The 19,489-nt window shown below is 43.5% G+C and overlaps 1 protein-coding gene across 1 annotated transcript in view; it reads left to right on the forward strand.

Annotated features, from left to right (window-relative positions):
* Window positions 1–19,489, forward strand: part of cntnap3 (contactin associated protein family member 3) — a 180,410-nt gene that overhangs the window by 75,078 nt on the left and 85,843 nt on the right. Inside the window, exon 5 of the mRNA XM_072658063.1 lies at window positions 51–254. Within this exon, the coding sequence (XP_072514164.1) occupies window positions 51–254 (204 nt within the window). The remainder of the gene's footprint in view (window positions 1–50; window positions 255–19,489) is intronic.

Consider the following 19,489-nt stretch of genomic DNA (forward strand, 5'->3'; position numbering starts at 1 on the left):
AATAAGCTGCATTGATTGTGGAATGTTTGCTTCTGCTGTGTTGTTTGCAGAATCCGACGTGGCCAGTTTTGATGGAACCAGCTACTTGCTCTTCAGGTTCGATTCGCCCCCCGGCCCGTCAGCCAAAGATCTGCTTACCGCGAACTTCAAAAGCCTGCACCACTCTGGAATACTGATTCACATGGATGGCCAGCATGGGCACACACTCACTTTGGAGTTGCTCAAAGGGAAACTCCTTCTGCATCTTCGAAAAGGTAGTGTTGCACATGATTCTTCACATCTGTTGCTCGCTACTCCTGAATGAATTTATTGGTAACGCCTCCAACTTTGGAGGTACGTGGAGGTTTAAGGTCAGTTCAATTCGTCAGGCCTCAGAGAAATCGGCCCAGGTAGTAGTTGCTAGCTCTTTTTGCGTGGTGTGTTATTTATAGTTGGGAAATCTGTGGTTCTGGGAGACCTCCATAGGTAGCAGGGCTGAATCAGTGAGTCATTTGTGAGGACAGTGTGTGTGTGTGTGTGTTTTTTGTATGGGGGAAAAAAGGTCATATTGTGATTGTTTTGCTAGACTGTGGCCCTTTCCCATCACTCGCACTCATACCCTCACAACCCTTGTTTGCACATACCTTCTAGGTGTGCAAGGCTGTAGGGTGTCCCCTTTCATTACATTTCCTCATTAAGGGTGCTCACGAGTGCCCACTATGATCACTTGATGCTCCCCTCTTGTAAGTCTGCACACTGTTACTCATGTTCCACTGCGATAGAGAAAATAGAGAAAAGGTGAATGGGACCTGTTACCTTTTTCTTTATCAAGATTGACATGGGTTTGGGTCATGAATCAGAAAATAGTGTAAGTAAGTTAGAAGACAAGGCACTTATCAACATGTGAAAACCGTCAGTTTAGCAGCAGCACAACGAAAACAGCAGCAACTTTTACACCCAGCATTGACTCAAGTGCGGTATTGAAGGTGCAGGTGAAGAGACGTGAGGCAAAGTGTGACCCCATTTGTGCTTTAAACTCTTTGACGCCTTGAACACTCACGCCCCTTTTACCCGTCCTTCGACAACTTTGTGGAAGTGCACTTCCAGGAGGGGCTTAGAACTTAGGGTGAGTTGGTGTCATGTTTGTATTTATGGTTTTATCAATTACAATAATTTACCCTGTGAAAGTCTGTTAACAATGTTTTTGAAGATGCAGGTCTACCCACACAGGCTCTTCATAACACACTCGTAAGTGTTGAATAATGCTATGCCAGTAATTGCAAGATGACATAAGTGGCCTTAAACTGAAGTGACAGAAATTTGTCTCATTTTTAACACTGCTCTAAAGAACTATTCCCATGGGTGGAAGGTAATGGAAGCTAAAGATGCCGTGGAATGACAAGCTGTGTTTATGGGTGAATAATGAGGGTTCAGTACATGGAAGTGACAAGCCATGAACCTCAAACACTGTTGTCCCTCCTTCAAAAGAAAATCCAGCACACAGAACCAAAACAGAGCTAAAAACAGTTCCCAGTGAGCAGGAATCCGTGCTAGGCTAAAAGCTATGTCAGCTCGCTTAAAAACAAACTTCCTTAGCTGAACCAAACAGGTGCTAAACACACATCAGAAGGGAAATCACTGCTTATTGTTAGTTTTTTGTTTTTTACCAGTAAGGCGCCAGAAAGTCAAACCCAGGGGCAATACTAAAAGCTAAAGGCTACAATCCCTTCAACTTGCTAAAAGCATATTACTCTGAAAGGATACAACCAGGGCAGCAACACTATCCAGTAAGACTCTGGAGTAATTACAGTGGTTTTGTTGTTGCAGTGTTAAAACTAGGCTTTAATGTGTGGCTTTTGCGAGGCGGTGCTGGTGCTGTAAACCAGCCAATAAAAACAGAGCTTACCGCTTTATTTTCATGAGCGCTCTGTAAAAAGAAAACCAGGGTGTTTCATCCTGAGGCTAAACAACAGGGTTGTGACATCAGGACAATTTTCACACCAAGCAAAGTTACATTTACTATTTAGACACTAAACAACAACCTCAAATGCTCAATAAATACAATAAACAAATCTTTATTTATAATAAAAGGCACCTTTGGGGCCTAGTTAAGAACTCCATATAACAGTTTTACTGGTTATATTTCTGTTGGAATTGGTATTTCTTGCTCCTGGGCTCCCCCTACAGCCGGGCAGTGTAATCCACACTTTGAGCCATTCTTGAAGGACGTACTTTACACATGCATTTCTGGACAAGCTGAGAGTTCCAGAACAGTCACTGAAAGAAGCATGTGGGAGTGGGAGTTCCATAGTGCAGTTAGCAGCATGCCAAGTCTACAGGCGCTACTCTATCTATCACAGGTTAGTGAGGCTGTTATTGTAATCATAGCTGGAGTCTACAAACACTCCGGCAGGTCAAATGAGATTTTCCTTGATGTTTCTATTAATATCTTTGTGATCAAACATTTCCTGAATCTGTAGAGTCTGTCCTTTCGATTGTCCAGATTGCACATGACTCACATCCAGAGTTACAAGGCTGTGAAGACGAGTCGAGACCCTCATCTTCTGCCTGACTGGTGGATTTGTGTGTCTGTCATCTGCCTCTCATCTGCAATTGGTGGAGTCGTGAGTCCAGCTATGGTTTTGTGTAAAACTGACTAATGGACACTCAGAAGCTCGTTTTCAGCCTCTTTTCATATAATCATGTAATTCATATGATCCACTCTGAAGTCGGACCTCGGTTTTTAGGTTTAGGGTCAGATTATCTCTACACATAGTGCTCTAGGTCACATGAGGTCTCATTATAGAGAGACATTCTGATATATATAATGTGGGTATTATCTTATACACAAGTGCCTTTGAAGGTGAATTTAAGAAGACGAGAAAGGTGAGAAAGGCAGACCACGTCCAGTTCCAGTTTTTTGACCACCACCAGTCTTGAATACGTCGCCGAAGCAAAGTAAGGCTTTATTTTAACCACAATTATGTCTCGTTGGCGTGGTGAGCGGTCAGGATGCTCCCAGCACAGACTAAACACTTGCAATTGGTTCGAGACTCTTTCGCATATTGCAGTCACGATTAAAGAGCACTATGCCGGGCATTCATGCGAGAGTGTGAGAGAGACAAGCTTTCAGGTGCTGTCCGCGATCAGGGCTGTCGTAAGCGCTGGCTTTCGGCTCAGCCTCTGAGAACGCCATCTGTGTGCATGCGGTGCAGGAGCCTCTGCCAGACTCACACAGCGTGAGCCCGTCCCCAGAAACGCTGGCTTTAGCTCGTCCTGGATCCAAAGCTAGCGTGCCATAATGGAGATATATTCAGCAATGCGCCGTCCTTGGCGCCGCTGATTTGCAAAAACAAACAACCTCATGAAATGTATGTAAATGTGACAACACGACATGATTATGAAACCCTAAGAGCGAAATGAACAAATGCTCATTAAGGCCCGATAACTGGCTTAATAGACGCACCAGTACTCACTCCTGTTGGCCAAGCGGGGCGGCCTTTGCCAGTGTTTGGCGTCATTGAGTGCAGCTGAATTTTGGGGCATGCTGTGAGATATCATTCAACTCCAGACACAGACCTCAGACTAAATAGTGAGGCTATATAGATGAAAAGCCCATTGAAAAAGCATGTAAATAACAGACACTGTTCAAAAGACCAAAAAAAATAAAAAATCCCAAAGCCGCATTATGTAGCAATTTGACCTTAAAATAGCAGCTTGGAATCATGTTGCTGCTCCACTGACTTTAATAGAAAGAACAGTGTGTCTGTCATTGCTACTCCAGGCCAGAAAGAACTTGGGTGGAGCTGCAAGAGAACCTCTTAACAGAACTATGGTATGCTGCATAACCACATTTGCATAAAATCCTCTAATATTGCTCTACTGCCTCAGTTCTTTCACTTCAGTATCTTTCAGCTTGAAGGGCCGCTCAAAGCAAGATTTGTATTTACGGCAGTGGTGTAACAGTGAATTACACTCCACAACTGTAGGGGGAGGAAAATATAGCAAATACAAATTCTGTAATGCTGCTTTAAGCTTGCCATCAGCAGACGGAGTCAGAAAGAGCACAATTGGCTTAGCTTTCTCAGGGTTTGGTTGATGGCATTCCTAGTGTGATGTTGGTCAGCACAGGCGTCTGTTAACTGCTGTATCAGGGCTCTCGGAGCTCGAGGAGACATGTACTAGTCCTCACCCTAGTGTTGAGGGCATTGCTAGTAATGGGGTGTTCATAAATAAAGGTTGGGAAATTGGCCTTCCAAATTGGGTAGAAAATGGGTTAAAATTAGAAATAAATTATTATATTATAGGCTCTCATACTCTAACTACTGTTTAGGGCTGCTTCCGCTAATCAAAACCGTCAATAATGAACAGTTTCAAAAGGGGACAATTAAAATATCATGAAATATGACAGTTGCCAGCATCACCTAATTGTTTTTTTTAGCCATTTACCACCACTTATTACCCAAACCATATATATTCTCCACCTATCATGTGCAATGCTCCCAACACTGGGAAGGTGAAGACCAGCATACACCTCCTCTGACACGTGCACAGTCAGCCACCGTCTACTTTACCGAACTGCCGCCGATGCAACATCATGGAGCAACCAACGCACTTGAAGTAAAGGATTGTGTCCTCTGATGCATCAGCTCGCAGACGCCAGTGCCGGCCAGCATTGCACTGGAGTGATGTGGGGAGAAAGTGCCATCCACCCACCCTGGTGAGAGCTAGGCCAATTGCACTCTCTCAGGGCCCCAGCTGACGATGGCTAGCAGCATGACCGGAATTGAAAATAACAGCGATCCTCTGGTCATAGCGATAGCTCCTTATTCTGCTGGACCACTCTGGGCGCTATGCATTTCATCGTGAGTTTGAGCCTTTGGAGATGCTACAGTCATCTGTGGCCAGGATTCCAACACTTGTTATTGGTCTCGCTCTCCCTCTCTGGGTGGCCCTCCAGTAGTTTATGCAAATGTAAAGCACTTTGAATGACCTCTTTGCATCAGATGCGCTATACATACAAACCTGCCTTGCCTTGCCTTGGCTTGCCCCCTTCACAGATTGCGATTCTAGGCAATGTGGGAATCTATCTATTTGCTGAAAAAACATACTTCTCCCCCAAATGATGTTGCATTAGCAGCAGTTTGAACAATCTGGTGAGAATTATGTGGACGTACTTTCAAACCTTCACCCTCCCGGCTTGGTGTGGGATAGTGGTAGACCATGTGTGTGGAATTGATTTCGAAAAATTAAAAGGAATTAAAATGTGGTTTATTTAGTAAATATTAAATTAAAATGCCTCTAATTTTTCTCACAACATTTCATATTTCATATCAGCTCTCTGAGTGCAGGTCAGAAAGAAATGGACTGGAAATTTCCTAGGGACAAAAATGAGTTTTATTATGAAGGATTGCATGTTATTTCAATTGGCAAGAAATAAACACACAGACACAAAGGCTACTTTGCGGACTCTGTCAAAGCAATTATCACGTCCCGTCTGTGTTCATCTCTCGCAGGCACAAAGCTCTGTTTCGCAGTGTCTGTGTGTGCCTTCATGTCTTTGTGACCAAATGTAGCAGCTCATAGAAAGAACCTCAGGCTTCTCTGGCGGCTGTCTTTGAAGTCAAATGAGTTTGGCAGGCAACGAAAGAAAGGCATCTACAGTACCAGCCAAAAGCATAGACACACCTGATTGAATGCATGTATTTTGTTTCAACTTCATACCTAAAAGTATGTGGACACCCTTTGAAATTAGTTGGCTCAGATACTTCAGCCCCATCCGTTGTTAACAGGTGCAGAAAATCAACAGTCGTGCAATCTCGGAAGACGAACATTGGCAGGAGGATGGGTCATACTGAAAAGCTTGGATGACTTTTTGAAAGCCACTTTTCCAACAAGTGATGTTCTGAAACTGCTAGACCCGGTCAGCCGTAAGACCAGGTTGCTATTCAACAACTGTAAGACCAGGTTTCCATTCAACAACTGGAAGACCATGTTGCCCTGCAACAACTGTAAGACCAGGTTTCCATTCAACAACTGAAAGACCATGTTGCCCTGCAACAACCATAAGACCAGGTTGCCTTGCAACAACTGTAAGACTAGGTTGCCCTGCATCAACAGTAAGACCATGTTGCCCTGCAACAACTGTAAGACCAGGTTACCCTGCAACAACTGTAAGACCATGTTGCCCTGCAACAACTGTAAGACCAGGTTGCCCTGCATCAAGAGTAAGACCATGTTACCCTGTAACAACTGTAAGACCAGGTTGCCATTCAACAACTGTAAGACCAGGTTGTCCTGCAACAACAGTAAGACCAGGTTGCCTTGCAACAACTGTAAGACCAGGTTACCCTGCAACAACCATAAGAACAGGTTCAACAGTTAGCAAAAAAAAAAAAAAACAGGTAGCAAAAACAAGGACACAACAAGAGGTGGGGAAGTTTTTGTTAATATTATCTTAGGCATCTCCAAAGGCACATTTAGAAAATCTGCTCAGTTAGTTCTTACCTCTAGACTTCTTACCTCTAGGACTTTTGGTTTTGTCTTAAATATGTCAGTGTGGAGGCAGCAAACTTTCTGCTTTGGTCTATTTCCAGAGAAGCAAGAAGCAAGCATAATCAGTGTGCTGAAGTATTATGATTAACTAGTGGAGCTCAGTGTTAGAAGCCTCTCTGGGGTTATCTAAGAAGAATGAGAATGGAAATTATCCCAGGGATTGCTGTGAGGGCATGTTAATATGATAAGTAGGTAGGTAAGGAACTCAGTATAGTCTAAAGCAGGTGCAGAATGTCTACGAATGAGATTTTAGGTAACATCTGGCCTGGGGTAAGCCAACACCAGCTAGTCCTTAGAAAAGGAAGTGATGGTGGACTTTACTTTAAGTCTCCATGAAATTCAGCCAAGGATTTCAATCTTATCTGTAGATTAGGCTTCTTGTCCCCACAACAAGAGTGGCTCACAGGCAGATGATTGAACTGGTCTAGACAGCGGGTGAGCAGGAACACCCACCCGATGAAGGTTGAACTGGCACCAGAATCAATCCGTACAGGAGGGAAAGTTAGCTTTTCTGGAATCAGCTGTTTTTCCCAGCTGTTTGCTTGGGAATCATGCTGTGCACAGCAATCCTGACCGGACAAACATCTAACATGTTCTAGAAGAGTGGAGGCTGTTATAGTGGCAATGGGAGCAGATGCAACTCCCCATTAAAGCCCATGGTTTTGGAATCACGTGTGATGTTTATTTTTTCACATTATTTTGCCATTAATGTCTAATAGCATTTTTATCTAAAGGCTTAGGCCTGAAATTAGTTTCTAACGGTTATGTGCATTTTCTTTCCAAAGCAAACCCTTTTAAAATGAAAACAACAAGTAGTTTTTGGCCACCGCAACCGCTCAGCATATGTGGAGCTTCCTCAAGCCTGCTGGAAAAGCATCCCAGGTGGCTCCTCATGACGCTGCTTGAGAGAACGCCAACAGCGTGTAAAGCTGCATCAAGGCAATTGGGGACTACTTTGGCGAAATTTAAAATAAAAGACAGTTTGGCTTTGTTTGAAGAGAAATGTTCTGTATAATTGCAGTACACCCCTAGTTACATTTTCTATTACTGTGAAGAGTTAAGTGAGTAGAAGATGAACTCATGAGCTGAGTGGCTCAGCCGTCTATTACGCTGCCACGATGGCCCGCGGGTCATGAGTTGGAATCCCGAGCAATGCTGCTTTGCCATCAGCAGCCAGAGTCAGAGAGAGCACAACTGGCTATGCCTTTTTTTCATGGGGTCGGTAGATGGCATAGGTAGCAATGTTGGGGTGGGACCATGCCTAATGGTGTACAGAGCCCCCCCAGCATTGAGCTGTGGAGCAGTGGAATTGTGTTCTCTGGAATGATGGTTGGTGCTCCAGACAATACTTTTGGGATGAGTTCGGGAGTTAGGGGTGACGTGGGCTGCTGATCATCTAACATCCTGAGCTCACTAATGAATGCTCTTGTCGCTGAATGCAATCAGATCCTCACAGCAATGCTCCAAAATCTAGTAGAAAACCTTCTTTCCTGGACTGAGACAGTTACTCCAGCAAAAGAAGAAACAATGAATGAGCAGGTGTCCCAATACTTTTGCCCATGCCAAAAATTAGGCATGTGTTCTCACAGGTGGTTTTGGATAGTAACTATATAACCCATATTTGGATTATAGACATCACATGACAACTCCTGGTTCTTACTGGTGGATTTTCTCTAGAACAAGTAATTCTGTGAGTAGGTGTCTGTAGGTCTGTCTGTAGTATTCTGAAAATGAACAGAAAATATGCATTCTTGCTGAAAGCCCCGGCCATATGCTGCATTTAGTTAGATCTCAGCATGTGTGTTACTGCGCTTTCAGAGCACCATGCTGCAAACTGTGAGAGGTAAAAATGATCACTCAGCTTACGGCTAGACTGCACCCGTTCCCGCTCAGTGCATTCACATGCTCCTCTAGCATGAGCAGACCACAGCTGCGACTCTACTACACTAACATTTAAAGGGATACTTTCCGATTTACATGCATTTTCACTTTACTTTCACTTTTACCTTCATTGTAGCCAATCTGCTAAGAGCTGTTTTGCTGTCTGAAGTTTGCTTCTGTAGTTTTGTGCTGGAGTTATTTGTCTTTTTCCACAACAGCAGGTCACATATTACACTACTGTTCAACAGCAGCAGGTCAAATATTACACGACTGTTCAGCGACAGCAGGTCACATATTACACTACTGTTCAACAGCAGCAGGTCAAATATTACACGACTCTTCAACGACAGCAGGTCACATATTACACGACTGTTCAACGACAGCAGGTCACACATTACACGACTGTTCAACGACAGCAGGTCACATATTACACTACTGTTCAGCGACAGCAGGTCACATATTACACTACTGTTCAGCGACAGCAGGTCAAATATTACACGACTCTTCAACGACAGCAGGTCACATATTACACGACTGTTCAATGACAGCAGGTCACACATTACACGACTGTTCAACGACAGCAGGTCACACATTACACGACTGTTCAGCGACAGCAGGTCACATATTACACTACTGTTCAGCGACAGCAGGTCACATATTACACTACTGTTCAACAGCAGCAGGTCAAATATTACACTACTGTTCAGCGACAGCAGGTCACATATTACACTACTGTTCAACAGCAGCAGGTCAAATATTACACGACTCTTCAACGACAGCAGGTCACATATTACACGACTGTTCAACGACAGCAGGTCACATATTACACGACTGTTCAACGACAGCAGGTCACATATTACACTACTGTTCAGCGACAGCAGGTCACATATTACACTACTGTTCAGCGACAGCAGGTCACATATTACACTACTGTTCAACAGCAGCAGGTCAAATATTACACGACTCTTCAACAGCAGCAGGTCACATATTACACGACTGTTCAGCGACAGCAGGTCACATATTACACGACTGTTCAACGACAGCAGGTCACATATTACACTACTGTTCAGCGACAGCAGGTCACATATTACACTACTGTTCAACAGCAGCAGGTCAAATATTACACGACTCTTCAACGACAGCAGGTCACATATTACACGACTGTTCAACGACAGCAGGTCACATATTACACAACTCTTCAACAGCAGCAGGTCACATATTACACGACTGTTCAACGACAGCAGGTCACATATTACACGACTGTTCAGCGACAGCAGATCACATATTACACGACTGTTCAACGACAGCAGGTCACATATTACACGACTGTTCAACGACAGCAGGTCACATATTACACGACTCTTCAACAGCAGCAGGTCACACATTACACGACTGTTCAGCAACAGGTTACATATTACACGACTCTTCAACAGCAGCAGGTCACATATTACATGACTGTTCAGCGACAGCAGGTCACATATTACACGACTGTTCAACGACAGCAGGTCACATATTACACGATTGTTCAGCGACAGCAGGTCACATATTACACGACTGTTCAGCGACAGCAGGTCACATATTACACGACTCTTCAACAGCAGCAGGTCACATATTACGCGACTGTTCAACAACAGCAGGTCACATATTACGCGACTTTTCAACGACAGCAGGTCACATATTACACGACTGTTCAACAGCAGCAGGTCACATATTACACGACTTTTCAATGACAGCAGGTCACATATTACACGACTGTTCAGCGACAGCAGGTCACATATTACACGACTGTTCAATGACAGCAGGTCACATATTACACGACTGTTCAACGACAGCAGGTCACATATTACACGACTGTTCAACGACAGCAGGTCACATATTACACGACTGTTCAACGACAGCAGGTCAGATATTACACGACTGTTCAACGACAGCAGGTCACATAGTACACGACTGTTCAACAGCAGCAGGTCACATATTACACGACTGTTCAGCGACAGCAGGTCACATATTACACGACTGTTCAACGACAGCAGGTCACATATTACACGACTGTTCAACAGCAGCAGGTCACATATCACACGACTGTTCAACGACAGCAGGTCACATATTACACGACTGTTCAGCGACAGCAGGTTACATATTACACGACTGTTCAGCGACAGCAGGTCACATATTACATGACTGTTCAGCGACAGCAGGTCACATATTACACGACTCTTCAACAGCAGCAGGTCACACATTACACGACTGTTCAGCAACAGCAGGTTACATATTACACGACTCTTCAACAGCAGCAGGTCACATATTACATGACTGTTCAGCGACAGCAGGTCACATATTACACGACTGTTCAACGACAGCAGGTCACATATTACACGATTGTTCAGCGACAGCAGGTCACATATTACACGACTGTTCAGCGACAGCAGGTCACATATTACACGACTCTTCAACAGCAGCAGGTCACATATTACGCGACTGTTCAACAACAGCAGGTCACATATTACGCGACTTTTCAACGACAGCAGGTCACATATTACACGACTGTTCAACAGCAGCAGGTCACATATTACACGACTTTTCAATGACAGCAGGTCACATATTACACGACTGTTCAGCGACAGCAGGTCACATATTACACGACTGTTCAATGACAGCAGGTCACATATTACACGACTGTTCAACGACAGCAGGTCACATATTACACGACTGTTCAACGACAGCAGGTCACATATTACACGACTGTTCAACGACAGCAGGTCACATATTACACGACTGTTCAACGACAGCAGGTCAGATATTACACGACTGTTCAACGACAGCAGGTCACATATTACACGACTGTTCAACAGCAGCAGGTCACATATTACACGACTGTTCAGCGACAGCAGGTCACATATTACACGACTGTTCAACGACAGCAGGTCACATATTACACGACTGTTCAACAGCAGCAGGTCACATATTACACGACTGTTCAGCGACAGCAGGTCACATATTACACGACTGTTCAACGACAGCAGGTCACATATTACACGACTGTTCAACAGCAGCAGGTCACATATTACACGACTGTTCAACGACAGCAGGTCACATATTACACGACTGTTCAACAGCAGCAGGTCACATATCACACGACTGTTCAACGACAGCAGGTCACATATTACACGACTGTTCAGCGACAGCAGGTTACATATTACACGACTGTTCAGCGACAGCAGGTCACATATTACATGACTGTTCAGCGACAGCAGGTCACATATTACACGACTGTTCAGCGACAGCAGGTCACATATTACAAGACTGTTCAGCGACAGCAGGTCACATATTACACTACTGTTCAGCGACAGCAGGTCACATATTACACGACTGTTCAACGACAGCAGGTCACATATTACACGACTGTTCAGCGACAGCAGGTCACATATTACACTACTGTTCAACGACAGCAGGTCACATATTACACGACTGTTCAGCGACAGCAGGTCACATATTTCACGACTGTTCAGCGACAGCAGGTCACATATTACACGGCTGTTCAAAGGCCAGCAGGGTGGTCTGTTCTGCAGAGGGAGCTGGAAGTAAATAAATATACATTTTTGCAGTAAAAATGAAGGTATTATGGTTGAGTACATGCCAGAGTGTTCTGATACTGTGTGTTCTGAAACTACATCATACAACACACACACACACACACACACACATAGATGCATGATAAGGGTTTAATGAGTCCTTTCGCTTCTTCCTCAGCTTTCGTATGCGTTAATATGCAAGCGTTTTTAGCCATCTCACCTTCATGTCTGTCAGTGTTTAGTAATTTTACCAACAGAACAGAAACAACTCAAGCTCATGAAAATACATACACTGCTCACATCTGTCCTCTAAAGGAGTATTATAGTGTACAGTATTCAGTGTGTTATACCTCAGTTCGTTTCGGCCCCCCAAGTATTACTCCGCCACATACACGTAGCCTTGATGCTAGCACTTACAAGTCAAAACCACCAGCCATAACAAAGCAGTAATAATATAAGAATAAAAGATACCTCAAAAGATATCTCTAAGCCTAGATACTACTAAATACAGAAGTCAGTATGGAGAGCACAGGACTCAACATACACTACACTCTGCCAAGTACTCTTGGAAGAGCAGGGGCTTTAGTCTGCTGTTCGGACACTGAACGTAAGTTCCTTCCACCACTTCAGTGCCAGGACAGAAAAAAGCCTGGATGCTTGTCTTCCGTGGATCGTAAAGGACGGCGGGTCAAGCTGAGCTGTACTTGAAGCTGGAAGGGCTCTTGGTAAAGATCATCTTTTGACGATCGCCATCAAGTACAGAGGGGCTGGTTCATGCTTAGCTTTGTAGGCCAACGTCAAGGTTTTGAATCTGATGTGGGAAGCAGCTACTGGAAGCTAGTGAAGAGAGAACGCAGCAGAGGAGTTGAACATGGCTGAACTTAGAGACATTGAAGACAACCTGTGCCGCTGTTTTCTGGATCAATTGCAGGGGCCTGATGGTGAGCAAAGGGAGATGGAAGGGAGTTGCAGTAATCAGGTTCTGAAATGACTAGAAACTGAACAAGCACATGGATGGCCTCTCTATAGAGAAAAGGTCAGATTCTCCGGATGTCGTGGAGGAGAAATCTGCATGACCGGGTCAGATTTGCAGCATGAGTTGAGAACGATAACTAAGGCTTTGTGCTTCTGCAGATGGAATGACCAGTGAGTTCTCAAAGGAGATGGCGAGTAAACTATTCATTAAAAATTCATACTGTGTTTTTGGAGAATTGATACAGTATTGCAACACATAATACCTCAATACATCAATATTTTGATATATCGATGTTTCCGTATATATCAACACTGATATATTGATATTTTCTTACAGCCCGGTTGCTTAATGCAATGAGTTATACTTAAAAAGCTACAGAAACCATGTCTTGGCGAGTCAGCTACATGTTGAGCTAATAGGAAAATTGTGTTGATTAGTCATGGCGGTATCACTTTCTCCATTCTTACATTTTCAGACGCATCTAGGATGTGTATCTTCTCTCATAATGGGGGCTTTTAAAAGCGGCAGAATGGGCCCTCGCAGTCTCTCTTGTGATAATGCCTGTGGTTGGTTCATGTATTTCATCTTTCTTTCTTGCCCAGGGCGATAATGGCTGCCCATTCTCCCTGTCTTCTTCAGGATGGGCTGGGGAGAGATTTACACCCCTGTGGGGACTCTTGGTGTAACAGCTGTTCCCCACGCTGTCTTTTTAATACTTACATTGCGCGTGACTTAATTTTTTTTTCAAGCGGTAACATTTGTAACAGCGGAACAACGTGTGAGAGCGAGAGCTGTGCTTTTAACCTGCCTGTGGCAGAAAGTTCGGCTTAACAACGGCCTAAGACCCTCATTTGGCCTTAAGGGGAAAAGGGCTTCTTCCTTGGCTCTTCTGCACTGTTTCTTTCTCTTAGAGGTTTTATGCAAGTCTTGTTAGAAAGTCCTGATTCATAGAAAGTCTTTCAGAACACAAACAAGGTCTCAAACCTTAGTTAGCAAATCAGAGGCCTGAGGCATGACCCCAATTGTAATTAGGAACTGTCAGCCGAATCAAGTTCCTACGCTTTATGATTTCTTTAAGCCCTGTAGTTTAAAACACTCATCAAACACAGGCTCCTCAGCTAAACAACTGATCTGAACTGATCCGAAAGTGGTGGCTTAGAGTGGCCCGGCGATCTAATTTGAATCCTGAGCCATGCCACTTTGCCATCAGCAGCCCGAATCCGAGAGAGCACAATTGGATGTGCACATCTAAGTTAACTCTCTTAAACGATGTTGACCAGCACAGGTGTCTGTTAACTGGTGCGGTGGAGCTGGGGACCCGGCGCCTTCCTCTGAGCGTTTTTGCCTGCCCCACACTGCCATGTGGGTGGCAGTCTGAAAAGAGGTGGTGGCTAGTTTTGCATTTATTGGAGGAGACACGTGTTACAAGTCCTTACCCTCTTAGTGTCAGGAGCATCACTAGTGCTAAGGGGAGCTACAAATTGGTGGGTTCATTGGCGGTATCAAATCTGAAAATGAAAAGCTCGGAAGGCAGGGGAAGGCTATAAGAAGACAACCTATCATTTTCAGCCTTAGATTTCTACACTGTGGAGTGTTATTAAGAAATGTCAGTTCAGGGGGAGCTTTGGAAGTCTAGATGAGATCTATAAGACTGGTAAGACAAATCAAAGCAGATCATCCTCAAATACAACTGCCAAGAACTTGTAGGAAAGTTTAGCTGAGTTATGAGGGTGCTGCACCGTTCCACTGTGCAGCATTGCTCACACACAAATAACCTTCATGAAAGAGTAAGAAAGAAACATCGAGAGAAGCCACACAACTTTTGGAATGCAAGTGGACTGTGATCACGTTCAGTTTCCCACACCTCCAAGGTTCAGTCTTAGAAGTCCAGTTATCCGAATCACCCCAAACACATCCAGCGATGTTGAGGTCTGGAATCTTGGGAAAACCAGCAATTTCAACAGTTTGATTTGATCAAATGTTCTTCGAATATGTCTGTTTCTTTCTTGCTTGCTTCTGGATCATCTCCACACCCAGACTTTCAGACTCGGCCAGTGTTGAGTCGTCTTCTCACAGTGGAAGGATGAACGCGGTCCATCAAAACCTGCACAACACGTCATGCTAACAGCTTCTTCCCCAGAGCTGTAGCGCTCCTCAATCACAGTGGTCACCTCCCACTGTAAACCTCTAAACTTACAACTGAACTGTACCAAACCGGACTGAACAGTTATTTGCACTCTGCCTATTTTGCACTATGACTATTTGCACACCTGTACAGATGTTCTTTTCTTTTCTGTAAATATATTTTTCAGCTCTTTATTACCTTTATTACCTTTAGTACTTTCTACTTTTTTAATTTATCCCCTACCCTATTTATTGTTTAGTGTCATTTTCCTTTAGTTTAAGACTGTGTTCTGTGTTTCTTTGTTACTTGTCATACGTGTTGCTCTCACCAAGACAAATTCCTTGTATGGGTAACATACTTGGTGAAATAAAGAGATTCTGAGATTCTGAACCGAAACATAATATGTGGATGTTTCCAGATCTGAAGCAAGAGTAAAGCTTGATTTTGAGAACTCCTCTCTTTTAAAGGAGCTGCTTAGCTGATGTTTTGGTGGTCTACCAGGTCTTGCGCTGTTGTTCTCTTGTCTCTGTACTGCTGAAAAATTGAACTCTGAAAAATGAATTACTCATATTTACTGGCTGTTTTTTACCAAAAATGAAAAAAATAAAGAGTGGTTTCTGACTTGGTCTCGCTACTGTAGGACATAAAGGACTCGTTCTTCGCCTGCTATTGTCAGTTTGATCTCACGTTTCATTGTGCAGACAGATGTTAGTTACAGAAAGGATCTGCTTGTTTACAGAGAGAGAACGAGCTAAATAAGAACAGACCTGAAGATTTATTCCCTGTATCCTAAAGCATTTCATTTTGCCTGCAGTTTACATTCATCAAAATGTCTGTTTGGATTGTGCTTCAGCGGCTCATATTTTGTCCCAGTTTCTTTACTGTCCCGCCGATATGCACAGGATTCAGATTTACTCTGCTCCGCTCCAGTAACTCTAACCACTGGTGAGCTCCAGACGCCTGTCGTGAATCAACAACCATATGCTAGTATTGAGTGCTGCCGGGACGTTGCTTGCTGATTAATTGAGTGACCCGTGTTTTGGGACTTTCTGCGTTAATAATCATCGTCAGCCAGTGAAGGTGGGCCATAAAGTTAGATGACAGTCATCAATCAGCATTTGTCCTTATGCCTGTGGCTCATTTCTTCAAAATACTGCCTACCTTGTTGTGCCTGTTTTTAAAAGGCAGGGGTTCACTGAGCGGAGGTCCACAGCTCTTCGAATTCTGAATGGAAAACAACTGAGTTCTTGTTTCACTCTCTGAACCCTGGGTTAATGATTCAGCTTTTAAACTTAATGCAGAAACTGTTGTGTTTTGTCTGGTAATCATTTGGTTTAGCATATCTTGTGGAGTCCAACAAGGTTCTATTTCAGGGCCTATGAAATTTGATGCGAATGATGTCAGTAATGCAGTTGTGAGAGTCACGAACTAAAGTGTGGGCTTACATACAGGGTCTAATGTTTTAATCCTAGATATACTACTTTTCAGAGGGTAGCAACAAGGCCAAGGTTGTTATTAATAGGTATAGCAGTAATTCAGTAATCTACAAAATATGTTGACCACCCAAGGCATCAGGGTTTTAAAATGAGCTGTTTTAATAGCTACAAAAAAGCTCTTCACTTGAGATGAGCAAGCTAAAAGCTCTTCACTTAGAATGAGCATCTATATTCATGCTCAAACTAGTCAAACACTCTTCTACCCCACAGGAAGAAACACACACACACACACACTGGGAGTGCGTGGCTATTTCAGGCTTTTTGTTTTTGATTTGTTATAAATTGGATCGGCTTCATTCTTTTTGCCCTCTGATTTTGTGCTGACGTCTGCCTGATAACGGTACCCATCAATATCTCTAATTAAAATGCTGTGGGCCCGATGTGCTAAGCCTTTTACATCAGTGTCAGGCACAAGCAGCACATTTTGGCCCATGTGTTGTATATGAAAGTAGTGGATAGTGGCCTAAACACACAATTTAAGCAGTAACACTTGAAAAAAGGTGAAACCAATGGCAGCAGCTACATGGAGGCCCTAAAGACAAGCTAAAGGAATATTTCCCAACAGAACAGCGCTATAGGTGATTCAGTACTGCAGTTTGGGCAACTATTCAGTACTTTTTCACTTTATTTAAATAAGTGAGCCTCATATTGACTGTGCATTTTGTTGCATTTAAAGTGTTTTCTATTATTAATAATAATAATAATACAGGTGTCAGTCCCTGTTTGCCTCTGCAGCTATTGCAGAGTTTGAGTTTGGGCTCCTCTTCTGCAGGCATGAGGCCTGGCTCCCGTAGCAACTCGTATTCCCATAACTAGAAGAGTCTGAAAGAATCGAGCTGCTCTCCAGTATCAACAGCACTATTTCTTCACCAGAGTTTGCCAACGTGTTTTACTGCTTCACCAGCTTTGACTACAGCCTTCTCCAGTGTGTCCAGTTTGGGAGTGTAAATATAAGTGTGAAGGCTGTTAGGTAAGGTTTTAGAATTGGCCTGTGTTCTGGCTCTGTTTTGGCTCTGCTGGATGTTCTTTTGAAGGAGGAACAACAGTGTTTGAGGTTCAGGGTCTGATTATTCTACTATGCCCAGATAAATACAGTGTTCCATTCTAGGGCACCTTTAAAATCCGGGTAAATCTGCTGGTGTGTAGAAGAAAGATGAGGGTTTTAACTATTTTTCTAAAGTATCATTTGTTATCAGGTACAGTGATACTACACTTTGATACTACACTTGGTATCAAAATCCAAACTCTGGTACTGTAACAACATTTACCTGGAGTTCTCTTCTTTATTTTGGGCTAAAGACTGACTGGTGAAGTGAAAAAAATATATTATCTTCATCTACAGTGGCATCTGTGAAGGGGTGGGATATATTAGGCTGAACACGAACAGTCAGTTCAAAAGGGCAGGCATAAGAATCTGAGCCACTCAGACAAGAACCGAATTGCGATGGCTAGACAACTGGGTCAGAACTTCCCCGAAACATCAGGGCGTTTCCGTTATGCTGTGGTCAGTACCTACCTAAAGTGGTCCATGAAAGGACGAGCTCGATGATGCGCTCCACTGAGGCCCCACTTTGCAATTTACAGGAATTAAAGGATCTGCTGCTAACGTCTTGGTGCCAGGGGTCTTGTGGAGCTGATGTCTCGAATGGCCAAATCTGTTAAGGGGGCACAAGGGAAACCTACACAATATTTGGCTGATCTGTGTATCTGCAGATACTGATCCTGATTCATTGACATTTTATAATGTCTGGTAATTTGGACAAAATACACTTGACAAGCTAAATAACAAGCTTTACACATGCATTTCTGGACAAGCTGAGAAATACAGAACTGGCATCAGAGTATTGTACATAAATTTGACCCGGTTATGTAAGGTAATGTCAGTTGTTGCGAGAGTGGATCAGCATACTTTCTGCAAGGTTACAAATGCAGTAAAACTTCTAAAGTGCAGAGCATAACTGGTCTCTCTGGGTGAATTGACTGGCCCTCTATCTTCCCCATCACCCCATCTACCCTAAGACGTTGAGAAATAACAGCTTCGAATAACCTGTCAATGTGTCTGTACAGATGTTAAAATCAGGTACCAGTCAGTGTGCTAGCGTATATGTGAGAGAGCAGATGTCTACGAGTAATATAGTTTGAGTCTATCCTGCTTGCCTCCAAACTTGGCAATAAACTGCATAAATCCGACATTAAAATCAAAATGAACCATCTCTCATGATGCACTCCATGCTTCACTTTTTAAAAAGATCCAAACACTCGAGGCGTATTGAGCGCATTCATTTGTTGTACGGTTCCAGGCCTTGTGGGACAGTGATGTGAAACGACAGCGTTTGAAAAGCCTCTCTTCTCCACACAGAAGCTTCACATATGAAAGTCTAATACAGGCAGCGCCTGGATTTTTGAATTAATGCTCAAACTGTGATTGATACCTTTTTGAATGTTTTGTTGGGGATGTGCACAAACGCACATTTCAAAAGTGCAGTATGTTGGAGTCCTTGTGTGTGGTTTGTAGAAGCAGTGGGGGTTTTCAGGATCATACAGAAGCAGGTTTCTTCGACTTTTCAGTCGTCGGCCTTGTTATTATGGAGAGTGGAATAGATGCTGGGAAATCAGAATGTTCAATGCCCAAATTTTAATAGCGATATCCGGGCTTTTAGTGTCATGTTCATTTCAGCTTTTTAGCTATTCGACCGAGGTAGACCACCTCCAGGGCAACTTGTGGGTGCACTTTTGAGTGAGTTCTGCATGCAGATCTGATTTTACCTAACTCTTTTACTCGGAACAACTGCAGATTCCAAAATCTTCAGTTCAAACAGTTGTACGTAAGTTGTGTGGTGCAGTGGATAACACCACTACCTGCCAGTGAGCTATCACACAGTGTGGGAGACTGCGGATCGATTCC

Source organism: Salminus brasiliensis, chromosome 16, assembly GCF_030463535.1.
Source record: "Salminus brasiliensis chromosome 16, fSalBra1.hap2, whole genome shotgun sequence".
Taxonomy (NCBI): Eukaryota; Metazoa; Chordata; class Actinopteri; order Characiformes; family Bryconidae; genus Salminus; species Salminus brasiliensis.